At 35.7% G+C, this 18560-nt stretch overlaps 1 protein-coding gene across 1 annotated transcript; it reads right to left on the bottom strand.

The window, feature by feature from the left end:
• Positions 1-569: 569 nt before the first annotated feature.
• LOC117905909 (disease resistance protein RPV1-like) lies at positions 570-8301 on the bottom strand. The gene is made up of 7 exons (XM_034818779.1): positions 7339-8301; positions 5591-6668; positions 5109-5444; positions 4885-4987; positions 4227-4798; positions 2652-4157; positions 570-2576 (listed from the first exon to the last, which is right to left on the bottom strand). Exons 1-7 carry the CDS (start codon positions 7839-7841, stop codon positions 2115-2117), a joined length of 4560 nt encoding a protein of 1519 aa, XP_034674670.1. The 5' UTR covers positions 7842-8301; the 3' UTR covers positions 570-2114.
• Between the last annotated feature and the right edge of the window lie 10259 nt (positions 8302-18560).

The raw sequence follows: 18560 nt of genomic DNA on the forward strand, positions 1-18560 counted from the left end.
ATAACAATCTATATTATTATTCTCTATAATTTAAAGTGTTTTAGTAATAAATCAAAGCACATACGAATCACAAACCAGTATACTAAAAAAAATGAATAGAACCCATAGAAGAAAGCCCAGAATTAAATGATAATAGCTCAAAACGATAATGTAGGCCTAAAAAAATATCCAACAATCCAAAGCCCAAATGAAAATCTTATAAACTGAAGCCCAACAACAAAACCTAAATATCAATAAGCCTAAAAAAAAAAAAAAAAAAAACAGCCTGAGGCCCAAATGGAATAAAACTAACATGATATCCAATAACTCAAGCCCAAAAGCAGAGCCCAATCAAATTTTAGAATTAAAATAAATGAATGTAGTAAAGCTCAATTAATCCTAGGCTACATAAAATAAATCAAATTCAAAGCCCACAAATAGCCCATAATCCACAAACGCTGTGTTGTAGAGATTTTAGAAAAACTTAGCCATGTCTTTCTGATGAAGCCTTGGGATGAAAGGATGATGGTGGTCATCCTAAAATTCATATTAAAAAGAGAAAGGAAAAAGAAAATTTCTTGTTTGGTTACTTTAGGAAAATAAAAAAGAAGAATGATTAAATTAACCTATATCTGCATCAAATGTGCAGGAAATTTCCCCCACTTAATTGTAGTTCATCAAACCCTATAGATGGGGACATAATGTAACCATGGCTATACATTATTTTTAATTACAATTTAAATCAAATTGGAAATTAACTAGATACATCTATATATGTGTGACCAATTGAGTCTTTGACTTACCAACTAAGCTTTTCCCTTGGATTGCTTGAGATTCTGCATTTAGATATCAATCAAACTTAGGGTAAAGGCAATAGATTGTGCAATTTTCTGCATTAAAGTTGTTTAAACAAAAGTTCTAATCTTTCAAAAGCAATAAAATGATCAAATTGACTTGCAAATACTAAAAAACAAGCCTTAATAAAAATGTACTCGAACAAAAAGAGTTTTAGATTTCACGCTTGTGGACTTAAATCTTGCTTCTCTCAATTATAAGACAACTAAAAATTCTAAAATATATACCATGATCAACTCAAGAGAAAGGTTTTCCACAATTTTATGGTTAACGGAGGTGAAGTAATAGGAGAATATTTGGTTTAAAATATGAAAAAAGGGAGAGCTTTAACTTTTACATACGAGAATAAGAGCACTCCCTGAAATAGTCTCAAACTTTTGTTTACCTTGAGATGAATCTTCTAGATATGAGGATAAGAGCACTGCCTAAAATAGTCCCAAACTTTTGTTTACCTTGAGAGGAATAGTTGGAAAAGTATCTCAAATTCCTATTTAAAATATACTTCTTATTATAAAAGGAATATTATATAAAATATTTCCTTAACTTTATATGTGTTTTTAATTAGATTCCTTGTAGAATAAGGAAAACTAGTGAAAATATCTCAATAAATATTTTAGATCATGAATGAAAAAAGTTATCAAAGAGACATGAGATACAGATGTGAGGAAAAGTGAGGGACACTTGATGGAACTAAATAACTCACTAAGGTGTAGATATGTGAAAGAGGAAGAAACACCAAATAGGGTAAGAAGATTATTGGTTTAAGGTGGAGATACAAAGGGACCCAATGATTATATTTATTTTTGTATTTTTTTTTTCCTTTAATATTCTCTATCATATAATGGAATGTTCTCTCACATCCATTGATACAGATATGATTGATTAAACCATGTTAAAACCTTATGTTTTGTATAATTTGTTTTACCTTATCTTTCTTTTTTCTATAATACCTTTGTATTAACGTTTCGTTGACACAACAAAAACAAACATGACAAAGAAATTCTACCCCCATATAAATTAGAAAGAGAAAGGAAGGCGAAATGATACCAGTAAAAGAGATTGGTTTTGGGTTTCTCCGAATCATATTTTATGGTGTGGCTCCACCCATGGGCTCTGGTCTATTGGGTTTCTCTGAATCAACGTACATCATTGGTGGATGGTTGTGGTCAGTGCCTCGTGCGTTGTCACAAGCATTGGTATCTTGACATCTTGTACAGCTGATGTATGAACGCCCAAATCCCCACAAGAACAACCGTTCCTTGTACCATGGTGAGATGATTCTATCCATAATCCTCCTGGGCATATATAAAGTGGAATCCACACCGCTCCACTTTCACTGGTTCAGTTCCAAAGTATTCACTAAATGAAGTGTTCAATCTCCTATACTCATTTGAGTGGTATTTTTTCGGAATTTTTGACTTTGGATAATATATCAACCACACTTGATTTGATTCATCTCCATCACGGCAGCTTTCACAATTGCGTTTAGACCAGAAATCATCCACCAACAAAAATGCACGGCTGTTGAAATTCAATTTACATTTCAAACTCCTGTTTTCTTCTTCGATATCAAGTGGAACATGAAGAGAGCACAAAGCAAAGCCCAAGAAGTCATCGTTTTCGTACCAATACCGAGGAAGTCTCATTGTTATTTTGGATCCGTTTTTCTGGTGGCTTATCCACCCTGGAATTCCATTACTTCCAGGAATAAACATTTGGACTTTAAAATTAACTTCGAACTCCTGCACAGAAAGTAGAGTATAAATCTTCTGTCTCTATAAAAACAAAAGGTCAAATGCTATTTATGAAAATCATACCTGAATCCTGGATTTAAAACATTTGAATAAAGAAGACCAGAGTAGAGTTGAGGGACTTGACAAAATTTCCAGCGATGAGCATTGATGGGCATCTAGATATTCTAAACTTGATGGAAGCTCTGGAATATGTTGAAGCATCTGGCAATGACTCAAGTCGAAAACAATCAAGTTATAAAGTTGGTTGATCCCGTCTGGTATGCTACTGAACCGGTTCCCTCTGAGGCTTAAATGTTGCAGTGACGATAGGTGGCAAATACCACTGGGGATTTCCCTTAGACCGCAGTTGATCAGTTGTAATGTTATCAAGGAGCACAAACCCGACAAAGACGGCAATTGACAATTCATTGAATCCAAATCTTTAACATAAAGGTATTCTAGAGACTGCAATCTCCCCAAGTTCTCTGGCAATTTGTTGAGTTTTGGACAGGAAACGACAATGAGAGTTCTTAAAGATGTCAGATTACAAATACTTTCCGGAAGATTCACAAGGTTTTCGCAATATGCCAGATTCAAATATTGAAGCCCTCTTAGACGTTGAATTGATGATGGTATCTCTTTTATGGCAGTTCCATCTAAATCAAGCTTTTGTAAGACTACCATATCTTCCAGGATTTCAGGAAAGCTCTCTAGTTGTGAACAGCCAGAGCAAGAGAGAGTTGTAAGGGATTTGAACTCACAAATACTGCTTGGCAGACTCTTGAGGTTTTTACAATCCCGCAAACATAAACCATCAAGCTCCGAGGGATTCTCTATAATGGGTAGCTCCTTCATGTCACTGTCCTTAAAACAACCACGCCATCGGCACGTCGCCTCTTGCTGGCATTCACTGCACCTTCTAACATCCGTATGCGCATCCTGAGTCTGTGTCGTTAGTGGAAGGTCTTGGGAGTATATAAGGCGGACTTTACACTCCTCCACTTTAAAGGCTTTCTTAAAAGTATTGTAAAAGCCCTCAAATAAAGGTACAATGTAAGGCCATTGATCAGAGGGATACCACTCCTGAATGGCTGCCTTGGAATACCAAATCACCCACGTTTGACGTGATACACTATCATTATCTTGGTCATAGCAAAAACAACTAGATTCATATTGGGGAAGATCCACCAATGTAATGTTATCACCACAGATTTTCAAAGAACATTTCAGACGACAAGAGGGCGTAAATACATACTCCGACAATTCAGCCACAGAATCATTCTTAGATTTATCATCTATTTCATTCTCCGAGGTGTGAGCAGATTCACCCTCAGATCTATTGTCTGATTCATTCTCGGATACGTCCTCAGATTCATCATCAAGTGGAACATAAACACAGCACAAAGCAAATCCCAAAAACTCATTATTTTGGTTCCAATTCTGAGGAAGCTCTGTCGCTATTCCCTGATCATCCATTATCCACTCTGGAACTCCACTACTTCCAGGAAGAACAATGCAAATTCCCTTGCTGCCGTAGGTAGAAACACTATTCTCGGACCATACTTCATTCCGACTACTGCAATTCAAATCCTGCACAAAAGCACCATGTAAATCAAACGTGCATAAAAAAAAAGTCAGTGACATGAAAATAATATATACCTGAATTTCCGAATTGAAGCAATTGACCAGAGAATGAACTGGCAAAAATGAGGCTCTTGATGAAGTAGGATTTGAACCATGCGCATCTAAAAGCCTTAGACTCGACGGAAGCTCTGGAATGTGTTGAAGATTCTGGCAGTGACTTAAGTTAAGGACTTGCAGCCTAGAAAGTTGATTGATGGTAGCAGGAATGCTTCTAAAATCATTCGATTTCAGATTTAGTTCTTTCAGTGATGATAAATGACAAATATCACTGGGAATTCCTCCTTCCATTATATTGCAGTAACTTAGATCCAATACTTCCAATGATGATAGGCAACAAATATCAATAGGGATTTTGTTGAGTTTTGAACTCATTCTAAAACTGAGAATTTCAAGAGCTTTTAGATGTTCAAACAATGACGATGGTAGCACTTTTATAGCCGTTCCACTTAAATCAAGCTCTCTTAGCTTTCTCATATTGCCCTTGATTTCCGGAAATCTCTTTAGCTTTGAACAGCCCCGGCAAGACAAAGTTTGAAGGTATTTCCACTTATAAATGCCTCTTGGAAGACACTCCAGTTTTACACACCCTGTTCAATTCAAGGCAGGAAGAAACTAAGTTAGTTTTAATCACTCTAATACTGATCCATGAACCTTTTAAATACCATTGTATAACCTTCTAGAGTTAGAATCTCCAAGTTTGGCACACTTGAGAAGTCCGGGATTTCAGTGAGATGCACTGAATAATTGAGATTGATAACCTTCAACTCGTTATGGAGCTGAACCCAAAAAAAAATAAAAAAAATAAAAAAATAAAAAAAATAGAAAATTCAATAGATAATTTTGCATAAACATTAAAAATTAATATAAAAAAGTAAAAGTAAATGATAATAACAATACCTTGTTCCCTCTCCAAAGTTGCTTTATATTGCTGCCTCTTAATATGAGTTCAACAAGGTCCTTTGCATGAAAATTTGTTGGCAATGATTCTAAAGAGTATCCATCCCAATGGAGATAAGTTAACTTAGAAGAAAACTCAAAGTCCCTTGGAAGGCAGTCTTCATAAAATAGCTTTTCATAAGGGTGGCTACCAAATACTGATATGAGATCATATTCATCACCTTTATGAATTTTGAGCAATCTAAGTCTATCCATCTGTTTGAAAGATTCTTTAGCAAACTGTATTGGATCAAATTTACAAATATCTAGGAATAGTCCTTCGATTGCTCGTGTCCCCTAAAAAATATAAGTCAAGAATAAGCGAAACACAAGATGCATAAAACTTAACTAAACTATACAGATGGTTAATTTATAAAGCAATAACAATAATATTGAAGTTTGCATAAGCACAGATAACCTAAGTTCTTACATTTGGCACTTACCATATTTCTTGTCAACACATGATATGCATCAGAATCCCATATTCTACTTCTTCTTCCAAGATCTTCAGGACATTCTTGACGAATAATTTCTCTGCCCATTTGTTGTATTAGATCATGCATATCTATCATGTTTTTTGAAATAGTTATGAGACATTTGTCATTTAGAGTTGCTATTCCATACTCGGCATGAGGGCCTAATATTCTTGAAACAAAATCTTTGTCCTTTTCCTTGAAAAAACATGCAACATCCAAAAATATCTTCTTATCCATATCATCAAGTCCATCAAAACTTATTCTAAGTACCTTGTTAATTTCCATGTGGGGTATCCTTTTTAGCTTATATAATGCACTTTCCCATTCGCTTATTTTCTTTCCAAAAAGAGAGGCACCTAAAAGTTTAAGTGCTAATGGAAGGCCATCAGCATACTCTATCATATTGTATGAGAGGTTTTTATAAGCTTCCTTGGGAAGATTTTGTTTGAATGCCCACAAACTAAAGAGTTCAATTGCTTCTTTATTATTAAATTTCGAAACCTCATATGATATATGCACTCCATAATGAGCAAGCACTTGTTTGTCTCTAGAGGTAATGATGATTGTACTTTTTACATCAAACCAATCCTTCTCTTCAGCCAAATATTCTAGTTGTGTCAAATCATCTACATCATCAAAAATAACAAGAACTCTTTTAGAATTGAGACACCTCTTTATCATATTAACTCCTTCATCAACATTGCTTATTCTAAAACCTTTTCCTTTTAGGATTCCATGAAGAAGTTCTTTTTGTAATTGAAGTATATCACCTTTGGATCTTTCTCTCATATTTCTAAGAAAGCTACTACCATCATACTGATATGAGATCTCATTATAAATAGCCTTGGCAATCGTAGTTTTACCAATCCCACCAGTTCCACATATCCCAATCACGTTCACCTTATTCAATTCAGTGTTCATCATTGATTTCAAATTTTCTAAATGAACACTAATTCCAACTATATTTTTGCCCACATTTAAGGGTTGACAATTTAAACTTCCAACTATTTTATTAATAATTTCATTGACAGCCTCAGTCTCATACCTGCCAATTATAAATTACAATGATGAGTCAGAATGAGTTGTAAAATATAATAAATGTAAAATATATTTAGTCATATATGGTGATGCATGTCCAACATTCCAGCATTACTAGCAGTGGGATATTGTAAAAGAAAGGACTCAAGCCTATTTACCACATGTACGTACTTAAGCTTCCAATCTTGCAAGTCTCAAACTGCTAAATATGCTAAGTTGCCAACTTTCAATTTGTGATTTGAGCAGCCCAATCTAGTGAGACTTACTAGTTGGAGCATTGTTTAGAAAAGTATTAGGACTCCCCTCTAATGACATCTTTCATGTCACAAATAAGTTGCTTTATGATCCCCCAATTTTGCTTGTCTTTGGGTTTTATCAACTTATCAATGTTGCAAGGACTTCATTCCTAGTTTGCTAATTAATTTTGCATTTCCCGAGAGGAATGAATACTAAAAGCTTCAAATGTTGAATTCTTAAGAGTGAAAAGCCTTTTGAGAAAATCACTTTGATATTTTTTTTCATTCCTTAACACTTTTTCGAGAATGAACATAACCTAAAAGTTATTGATAATTTTGCTTAGTTGAGAATGAAATTTAAGAGGTTTTCAAATTGAAGAAAAAAAATTAAATAAAGTGGGATAAAATTTCTAAATTGGAGGTGAAGAGAAGCATACTTACTGGTCATCCACGTGGCATCCAGATAGATCTGCTGCTTTGGTTAAGGCAATCCGCCATTTTTGTACCATCTGCTTCTTTTGTTGATCAGCATCTCCCTCATGATGGGCAAGTGCATCTCCAAAATTTCCCCTTTGCCTTCGTACATCTGATGGATCCACATGATAGAATATTGGTAGAACCATTATATCCTTTTGCTTCATGCATTCAACGATTTTTACAAGTTCATTTAAACACCATGTGGAGTAAGCATAATTTTTGGAGAAAATAATAATAAAAATCCTTGATTCTTCTATAGCTCTTGAGAGATCAGATGCAATATCTCCTCCTTTCTCTAATTCTTCATTGTCTCTGAAAGTTTGAATTCCACATGCAACCAAAGCGGTATAAAGATGATCGGTGAAATTTTTGCGAGTGTCTTCGCCTTTAAAACTCAAGAACACATCATAAGTACGAGAAACAGAAGAAGTAGAAGAAGAGGCTCTACGGGTGCTGGAAGAAGCCATTTTTGGATTGCTTGGAATCAAAGAAAATAAGAGAGAGGATCCATGGATGCTCAATGACTATTGGCCCCAGGCCCCTTCACCATGGGCCGGGTGCAGCAGAAAAGCTTATCTGCAGACAAAAAAACAAAAGGAAAATTTGGTGGCCTGATCAGGTGGTAAATATCAATGTTTTAAAAACCGGACCGGACCGGCCGGTCGGACCGGTTCAACCGTCGACCGGTCACAATTCCGGTCCGGTCTGCCCTATTGAACCGTTTAACGATCAAACCGGTCACGAACCGCCTAAACCGGCGGTCGGACCGGTGACCCGGTGGAACCGGACGGTTCTAATCGAACCGAACAGTTCCAGTTAATCACCATTTTAAAGGCTTTCTTATATGAAGGCTTGGGCAAAAGCCCATGCTGGGCCTTGTCTCATAATGACAAAGCCCACACCCCACTCTATCATATTATGGGCTTAATCTTGAGCCCAACAGATGGGGTAATGCATTGCCCCTCTCAATGTGGATAGCTTTTATAGGCATCCTTTGCCTCCTCATTTCACTTGGAATCCGATGTGGGATTGCTAACCAACCTAATTCAATGAAAAAAAAAAAGCAAGTCCCCCACCCGGAGGATTTGAACCTTGGACCCCAAGGTCTGTAGGCATCCCAAGACACCACTCAGCTACACAACTTTTGTTGTATTATATGCAAACAAAATAATATATATTGGATTTTAATTTTTTTTATAATATTAAATAAAAATAAAATAATATTTTTAAAAATGATAAAATTAGTTTAAATTTTCATTTTTAATATATTCACATTTAAATATTTTACATATTCCATTTAATAAAATTAAAAATATTAATATGATTTAATTTGATAATATTATTGATTTTTAATTTATTCATATATATTTTAAAATTTTTATAATTATTTTTAATTTTAATAATATATAAATTATATATTTATGACGTCACCGGTTCGACAGCGGTTCGATAACGGTTCGACCGCCGGTCCGACCAGTGAACCGTGAACCGGTAACTTTTCCGGTTCGATCACCGGTCCGGTTCTGAAAACATTGGTAAATATTAAGAGAAATTCACACACATATTTTACCTTTCTGGAGATAAACATCAAGGACCCGGCCAAACAGTTGCCGTCATGTGCTAAGGCGGCAGTGGATGAACTGGGTTCTGAGTGGAATCCGCAAAATAGGTGTGGTTGAATTTTGGGGAAGGAAGTGAAGCTGTTGGTTAGGGAAGCTTCCTACTCCATTCCCTTTGTGTTGGAGACTGCAGTCAAGGAGGTGTAGAGAGAAGAGGCTGTGGATGGCAGAGCTGTCTTTGTCTAGTGGAAAGAATTGTGAGGTAAGGAATTCTAATATATTGGCGTTTCTCCGGTATTTTGATGAAATTATTTCTTATGGATATTGATGGAAAAATTCTACCATCTTTCCAAGAAATTCAGATACCGGTAGGAAATCCACATGAAGGTGCCTAAAAGTCAATATTTTTCTCTGTCTTAGTAGCCATCGCTGATATGAAAAGTAGGATTTCTTTAACTCTCTCTATAAAAGACATTTTTTTCTCTCTTATTAGCCAAAATATACTTATCCACTCAACTCTCATTTAAAGATTGTTTTGTTCCTATCATGGCAAAAGAAAAAAAAAAAAAAAAATTCCCTTTTTAAGTGGTGGAAAACAATCAATTGATTATTAAGATAAATATTCCCACTCGTTCATATTTGGATATTTGGATAAAAAAATTCTCTCTCCTCTTATACCCCCATTCCCTAAGACCATACCCTTATCTCCTTTTTTTTTTTTTTTTTTTTTCTTTTTTGTCATCATTATATGTATAATTGAAGTAATAGGAACATTTCAACACATGAGCCATACAATTTTGTAAATGTAAAAGGTAATATAATTAGACACCACATTCTACGAATATATGAAAAGAATATTTATCATCAATAGATGAAAAAGAGATAAATATTCATAACAACTCAAAGCCATGAATGGTTCTGAAATCTATTAAGTTTACATTCATAATCTTTATATTGAAAATTAATTCATTCTAAAATTTGTTCAGTGCTTATTTGGATACATTTTCTATTTTATATTTTTAAAATTAAAAAATAGTAGTAAGTTTTATATAAGATATAAAATTTATTTAACATTTGCATAGTTTAAAAAATGGTTTGAAAATTGAAGTATAAAAATACCTTTGCCATCTTAAATTTTAAAATTTCTTAAGTGATTTTTAAATACTTAAGGTAAATTAGTAGTCTTTGTACAAGTTATTCTTTTATATAAAAGTTTCTAATTTAAAAATAAAACACAAGAAGTGTTATCCAAATAGATACTAATGGTGGAATATTTTTAAAACTCATTCTCAAAAGATTTTGAAAATAGTTTTGAAAACAATTTTTACAGAAAAAAAAAACAAAAAAAGTATTTCAATCCAATTTTGTATTTAAAAATGAGTTTTCAAATTTTATTTTAAAAAAAAAAAAAATATTTACAAAAGAAGAGGTACTCCAATCCAAGAAAATATTTTTTTTTTTTAGTTTTTATTGAAATAAGAATTTTCTAATTTTATTAACAAAACTATTAAAATCCAATCCAATCTGTTTGTAAGAAAATAATTTTTACTATGAATTTTTCTTTTACAATTTTATTTAAAAATGATTTACAATTTTATTTTTAAAAAACGGTTTTGCAATTTTATTTTTTAAAAAATGTTTTACAATCTTATTAAAAAAATGCTTTTAAGGTTTTATTATTAAAAAAAGAATTTTATAGTTTTATAAAATAAAATAAAAAAGTTTATTTTTTTACAAAAAAAAAATGATTTTACAGTTGTATTATGAAAAAAAAAGGTTTATAGTTTTTTATTTAAAAAATATTTTATAGTTTTCATTTAAAAATTAATTTGATAATTTTTATTTAAAATAATTGATTTTATTTCATCTTTTTTTTTTTTAACATTGCAATTTTATTAAAACAATTCAGTTTTATTTATAAAAAGGATTTTCGTAGTTTTATTTCAAAAAGGATTTTCAATTTAATATATATATATATATATATATACAAACTTAATGACGAAAAAAAAAAGGAATAGGCTGAAATGAAAATAAAATGAAACTCTACTAGAATATATGTAAATGAATATAAAATGAGATAAAAAAAATAAAAGAAAAAAAAAACCCTATTTTAAATTAGTTTAATGAATCAACTAATGCAAATCTCTCAATCACTATAATAAGATAGCCAAAGCATATACAATTACAAACTAGAATACTAAAAAAAATGAACAAAATCAATATGAGCACAATAACCAAATAAATAAAAAATAGAAGAAAATTATCAACACTCTCTCCAAAAAAAATACCAAACTCTCTCACAAAATACCCACACCAAAAAATAATAATAATAATAATAAAAATAAAAATAAAAAATAAAAATCAAGATCTAGAGAGCTGTCAGCCTATCTATTCTCATCCTTTAAAGACCCCTAAAGCATCCTCCATTTTTCTCTTTTGATCAAGTACCCACTTCTCTTTATTCTCAGCCTCCAAACTCAGTTTAGTGCCGTGCCAAATAGAAGCAAGACCAAGTCAAAATTCAAAGCCCAAAACTAAACAATAATAGCTCAAAACAATATTGTAGGCCCAAAAGAATATCTAACAGTCCAAAATGCAAATAAAAATATTATAATGTGTAGCCCCACAACAACACCTAAATATCAATAAGCCTAAATTATAAAAAAACTAAGCCCAAGGCCCAAATGGAATAAGCCCAACATGATATCTAATAACTCAAGCCCAAAACTCATATTAGAATTAAAATAACAAAGGCCAAAGGCCCAAATGAATGTAACAAAGCCCAATTAATCCTAGGCCACAAAAAATAAATCAAACTCAAGCCCACAAATAGCCCATGATCCACAAAAACTACTGAAGAGATTTTGGAGAACTTACGCATGTCTTTCTGAAGCTTTAGAATGAAAGGATGATGACAGTCATGGTGGTTGGGGTGGCAATGATGTGTTGGCTACGATGGGTGATGGGCAAGTCTGATGACTAGAATGGTGGCAAAAGTGGGTGCAACAATGATGGCTGTGGTGGCGGTGTCACTATGGTCGTCTAACGTGAATTAATGCAGAAATGGGAGGCGCAATGGTGGCAGCCGTTGTGGAGGTGACTGATGGTGTATTGTCATTGTCAGTGGCGACTAGAGGCAATATGTGGGATATAATGAAGATGAAGGAAGGGAGGAGAGAGAGACAGAGACTAAGAGAGAGAAGGAAAGAGAGAGGTTTGAGTGGTAGTGGTTGTGGTGCGGCGGCGTCACACAACGGTTGGAGGCGAGGCATGGGCTGGTGAAGATGAAGGAAGGAGAGAGGGGGAGATCAAGATAAAGAGAGGTATGGGCTAAAGAGTTTGATAACTGTGTGAACTCAACTTTTCATTTAGAAACAAATCGTATAAATAATACATTGAAGCAAAACAGAAAGCAATAACTACATCCTATATTTCAGCAATATTCAAGCTGACCTATTCTTAAGGAATACTAACAGAAAGATATTTGGAGGACTACATTCAAAATACAATTGCAGTTGGAACTGCTGGAGTTGATATGGACCAGAATTGTGACTACTTCTATATGCCCCCTCAAGATAGGCCACGAGTAGAGAGGCCAATCTTGTCCCGTAATAGCAGAAATTGAGAAGTGGGCAGTGGCTTGGTGAGAAGATCGGCAAGCTGATCAGCAGATGAGACATGAGCAACTCGAAGGAGACCAGACTGAACGTGATCTCTAATAAAATGATAATCAATAGCAACATGTTTCATGCGAGAGTGAAAAATAGGATTGGAACTTAATTGGGTAGCACCAACATTATCACAATAGACAACTGGAGAAGTGGTTAAGCTAATACCAAGATCTGAAAGAAGAGAACCAACCCAATGAAGTTCAGCAGCAGTAGCAGCAACAGAACGATATTCTGCTTCTGTGGATGAGCGAGCAACAGTTTGTTGCTTCTTCGAACTCCAAGAGACAAGGTTCCGGCCAAGATAAACAAGATAGGCACTGGTGGAAGAATAATCGTCTTTATTACCAGCCCAGTCCGCATCTGAAAAGGCATGAAGAGAATCAGAGAAGCCATGACGAGTGATGGAAGAATCACGATAGAGAAGGAGCCCGTTGTCTAGTGTTCCACATAAATAGCGTAAAATACGCTTAACAAGGACCCAATGCTTAGAGGTAGGGTGATGCATAAATTGGGCCATTCTATTGACTGCAAAGGAAATGTCTGGACGGGTTAAGGAAAGATATTGCAAGCTACCAACTACTGCACGGTATGGTGTGGGGTCAGAGAGAGGGGTGCCTGAGGTTAAGGAGATGGCTGTTGAGCTAGTTGGTAAGGGGGTGAGAACAGGTTTTGCATCAGCCATATTGGTCCGTATGAGTAGGTCTTGAATGTATCTTCTTTGGGAGAGCAGAATACCAAGACGGTGAGGGACAACTTCAACTCCAAGAAAGTAAGAGAGTGGACCAAGATCTGTTAGAGAAAACCGTTGAGCCAGATAGTCAACAAACTGTGAAACAAGAGTATCACTACTGCCAGTTAGGATAATGTCATCAACATATACAAGAAGATACACGACATTGTTGCTGCTGCGAAGAACAAAGAGAGATGTATCTGAGTGTGAGTTCTTGAATCCGGAAGTGAGCAGAAACTGACGTAACTCGTGATACCAAGCTCGGGGAGCTTGTTTGAGGCCATAGATGGCTTTATGAAGTTTACAAACATATGAAGGATGATCGGAGTCAACAAAACCAGGTGGTTGAGCCATAAATACATTTTCAGAGAGCCTGCCTTGAAGAAACACATTATTGACATCCAATTGGCGAAGAGACCAACCATTACTTACGGCTATACTAAGCACAAGTCTCACTGTGGTAGGCTTGACAACTGGATTGAAAGTTTCATGGTAGTCCACACCCGGTCTTTGATGAAAGCCCTTGGCTACAAGGCGAGCTTTATACCTGTCAATGGAACCATCAGAGTTTCTTTTAATACGGAAAACCCATTTGCAACCAACCAGATTAGTGATGTCTTCAGGTGGAACTAGTTCCCAAGTTCCATTACGAACAAGTGCATCATACTCTTCGGACATAGCTTGACGCCAATTCTGATCTTTAAGAGCTTGGGAGATAGATGTAGGAGTAGTGGTTTGGAATGTTGGTTTGTGGGTGTGAAGGTTGAGTTTCTGAATTGGTTTGGTGATGTTATTCTTGGCTCGGGTAGTCATGCGGTGTTGAGTGGGAGGTGGGACTGGGATTTGTGGTTCGGTGGTTGTAAGGGAAGGTTGAGGAGATGGTTGGGGGGCAGAGGAAGCCTGAGGTGGGAACGGGGCAATTGGTGGTGAAGTAGTCTCGAACAGAGGCAGTCCTTGAGAGCTAGCTGCAGATGGAGTGATGGCTTCCTGCTGGGATGATGTGGGGGTAGAGACAGAAAGGACAGGAGGAATCCAAGTAGATATAGTAGTGGAATTGGGACGTGGAAGAGTGGTGTGTAGTGAGGTGTATGGAAAGACTGATTCAACAAATTGCACATGGCGAGAAACATAAATTTTTGAGGTGGAGGGGTCGAAGCAGAGATAAGCACTCTGAGATAAAGAGTACCCAAGGAACACACATGGTTTGGAGCGAGGAGTAAGTTTGTGGGAAGTATATGGGCGAAGCCAAGGATAACACAAACAACCGAAAACTTTTAGTCTAGAGTAATTGGGACTTTGGTGAAAAATTAATTCAAAGGGGGAAGACAGATTGAGAGTGGTGGTTGGAAGTCTGTTAATGAGGTAAACAGCAGTAGCAAAGGCATGAGGCCAGAAGGTGGTTGGAAGTGAAGCATGAAAGAGTAAAGTGAGACCAGTTTCAACGATATGGCGGTGTCTTCTTTCAGAGTAGCCATTGTGTTCAGGAGTATGTGGTGGAGTGGTGAAGTGGGAAATGCCGTGGAGAGAGAGATAATCTTTGAGGACCATATATTCGCCTCCATTATCAGAGTAGAGAGTGATAATTTTTTTTGAAAAATAATTTTCCACAATGGCCTTGTACCGTTTGAAAACTTCCTGAACTTCAGATTTTTTTTTGAGAGGGTAGAACCAAATGTATTTTGTGAAGTAATCAACAAAAATAACATAATAGTTGAAACCATCTTGTGATAAAATGGGAGAAGTCCATACATCAGAAAAAATTATTTCAAGAGGATTTGTTGAGTGAAGAGATGAAATGGAGAAAGGAAGCTTATGACTTTTATTGCTAAGACAAGCATTACAAGAGAATTCTTTTGGTAAAGGTGCAGAAAAATCTAACTGATAACTAGACATAATGTGTTTTAAAATGGGAAAAGCTGGATGACCTAAGCGATGATGCCAATTTGATGATGTGGTTTTGACATGAGAGAAGGCTAGAATGGGAGAAGAGGTAAGTTGTGCAGCTGGCCACTCATACACTCCATCCTTAGTGTTGCCCGTCAAGAGTATTGCCCCCGTATGAAGATCCTTCACATGAAAACAAGAGGGTAAAAATTCAACAGAAGCATTATTAGAGTTGCAAAATTGAGAGATAGAAATTAAGTTCTTTTTCATGGATGGTACATAGAGAACATCATTCAAGGTAAAGGTGGTGGTTGATGATGGAAGAGAAGCAGAACCAGTGTGAGAGATGAGTAAACCTGTACCATCACCAATCATAACATCATCTGATCCAGTGTATGGTGCATGAAGAGACAGGTTGTTTAAGTCGGTAGTGACATGATGAGAGGCGCCACTGTCCAGCAGCCATGATGGATTATTAGTGGTGGTATTTGCAGCATAGTGAGCCCGTGGCTGCCAAGGTGTGGCAAAGTTAGCTGGTGGTGTAGCACTTGTAGTGGAAGATTGGACTGGTACAAGTTGGAAGGATGGGCATCTCTTGGCAGTGTGACCTTGAATGCCACAGATTTGGCAGAACCCCTGGTATGGACGGGGTGGAGGGCGGTTGGTGAGAGATGGAGTTCCTGAGTGGGTGGCCATAGGAGGGCGAGTAGGGAAGGCTGCATGTGGACGCCAGCCTGTGTTACCCGGAGAGTTTGAGTGGTTGGGACGCCAGTTGGTGTTGGTCTTGTGTGGCTGCCAGTTGGTGTTCATGGGATTGTTCTTATTTATGGGATTAGCAGTAATAGGAAGATTTACCTTAGATTTGGTGTTGGCTAAGAGAGAGGCTTCAAAGGATAAGAGTTTCTCATGAAGTTCATCAAATGATATAGAAGTGTCACGGGCTTGAACAGCACGGACAAGTTCTTTGTACTCATCACCTAGTCCATCCAAGATCTTCTCTGTAATATCTTCTTCCTCCATTGGGGCGCCTAAGATGGCAAGTTCATCTGTGCGTGCTCTGACAGAGTGGAGAAAATCAGTTACTGTCATAGTGCCTTTGCTGGGATTTTTTAGAAGATTTTTGACTTGTTTGATGCGACCACGAGATGGTTTGGCATAGGTATTTGCTAGAATAGTCCATGCTTCGCGAGAGGTGTTGGCACGAGCAATGAATGAGATGATTGTGGGTGAGAGAGAGCCAATGAGAGCATTCAAAATCAGTTGATCTTGGTGGATCCAGAGGGTGTAGGCAGGATTTAGTGTGTCAACATTGTTTGTGGTTATAGTTTTGGGTGGACAAGGTTTGGATCCATCAATGTATCCAAGAAGATCATAGCCAATGAAGAGTGTTTCAAATTGGATTTTCCATGAGAGATAGTTGGAGGAGGTAAGTTTGAGAGGAGCTTGTGCAGCTGTGTTTATTGTGAGAAGTTGAGATTCATTGGTGGTGGGTAGAATTGGTGTACCGTTTGGGGTAGTCATGACGGTATGGGAAGTGGGAAAAATGAGAAAAGGAAAATTAGCAGTGAACGAGAAGCTGCTCTGATACCATAAAGAGTTTGATAACTGTGTGAACTCAACTTTTCATTAAGAAACAAATCGTATAAATAATACATTGAAGCAAAACAGAAAGCAATAACTACATCCTATATTTCAGCAATATTCAAGCTGACCTATTCTTAAGGAATACTAACAGAAAGATATTTGGAGGACTACATTCAAAATACAATTGCAGTTGGAACTGCTGGAGTTGATATGGACCAAAATTGTGACTACTTCTATATGGGCAGTGGTGGTCATGGTGGTAGTGTCGCGGTCGACGATAGGTGTGTGGGATCACTGGGATGACAAACATGAATGGTGATGGTGCGGGGAGATATTCTTTGTTATCTTGTGAACAAAATTTCACACACATATTTACTGTGTGTGTCAAGAAGCCAAAAAGTTGTGGTCAGGTGCTAAGGTGGGTGTGGATGAACTGGAATCTGAGTGGAATCGACAAAATAGGTGTGAAGAAGAGAGTGGAGAAGATGGTATGGAGGATAGGCAGGGGTCAAAGAAGAGGTTGTGAAAGAAATTGTGAGAAAAGGAATTCTAATATATTGATGTGAAATTTCATGGAAGGAATTGTTTTTCTTTGTAATTAATCATATATTTAATTAGTCCTTTATTTTCATGTTCTAATTGTTTTTTTTTTTTCTAGCTTAGTGTTTCTCTAGTATTTGGCTGAAATTATTTCTTATAGATATTGGTGGGAAAATTTTATCACCTTTCTAAGAAATTTAGATATTAGTAGGAAACCACATGAAGGTGTAGACAAATTCTATCATCTTTTCAAGAAATTTAGACATTGATAGAAAATTTATATGAAGGTGTAAGTTATTACCTAAAAGTCAATAGATCTTTTACAATTGAAAAATAGTGGATAGTGGAAAAAGCACACATTCTATAGTATCTTATATAGGATAGAGGAAGAAAATTTCCGACACTATATAAGTATGAACTTCTCTTAAACTTATAAATATGTTTTAAAGTCATGAGGACCCCTTTAAGTACAGAACGGACAATATTTATCAAAGTCGATTCCCGACCCCCATGTGGGGGTTTGTTTGATCCAATAAGAAATGTTTATCTGTTTGACCTCACAATTTCGTGGAACACAATGAGAACGTTGTATCTGCATAAGTAAAGGGTAATTGTGATGTCCTATATTGGATAAGGGAAAAAGTTTTTGACACTATATATGCATGAGCTCCTCTTAACCATATATATGTGTTTTAAAGTCATAATGATATTTTTAGACCTAAAATGGATAATATCTATATAATTAAGTGTAAATAGTTACAATTTTTGTGCTCTCTTCTCACTTATTAAGATTAAAATTTCATTTTCTTTCCGTTACATGAATTGTGATATTCTTTTCATGCTTCCAAAGGAATAAATTTGGGCACATGGTGAGTTCGATGATTACAAAGTGGCAAAGGAAGAAAAACAGTACCAATAGTGTCAACTCTTGAGATAAACACAACATAATAATTTTAAAAAAATTTAAAGGAAAAAAAATTCAACAAATGCAAGTTGTATAAATATCATAATGAATATTATAAAAGAATAGAAATAAGAAATAAATAAAAAAGGATAAATTTGTACATTGGAATAGTTAATCATTGAATAGCCAGAAGAGAAAAGTAAAATAAAATAAATTAGATATTAGATTGAGTGAGGATGGAAGGTGTAGCGACCCACACCCAACCATTTAGATATTAATTGTTCGCTCCCAATAAGGTCGTCATGACTATGTTT

This window comes from Vitis riparia, chromosome 18, assembly GCF_004353265.1.
Source record: "Vitis riparia cultivar Riparia Gloire de Montpellier isolate 1030 chromosome 18, EGFV_Vit.rip_1.0, whole genome shotgun sequence".
Classification (NCBI taxonomy): domain Eukaryota; kingdom Viridiplantae; phylum Streptophyta; class Magnoliopsida; order Vitales; family Vitaceae; genus Vitis; species Vitis riparia.

What these genes read in the sequence shown, in the direction of transcription:
- LOC117905909 (XM_034818779.1), bottom strand. Translation starts at nt 7,841, where the DNA reads ATGGCTTCTTCCAGCACCCGTAGAGCCTCTTCTTCTACTTCTTCTGTT. An exon ending in GGATGCCACGTGGATGACCA is followed by an intron (nt 6,669 to 7,338) that starts GTAAGTATGCTT and finishes TATAATTGGCAG; the next exon opens with GTATGAGACTGAGGCTGTCA. An exon ending in GGAGATTCTAACTCTAGAAG is followed by an intron (nt 4,799 to 4,884) that starts GTTATACAATGG and finishes TGAATTGAACAG; the next exon opens with GGTGTGTAAAACTGGAGTGT.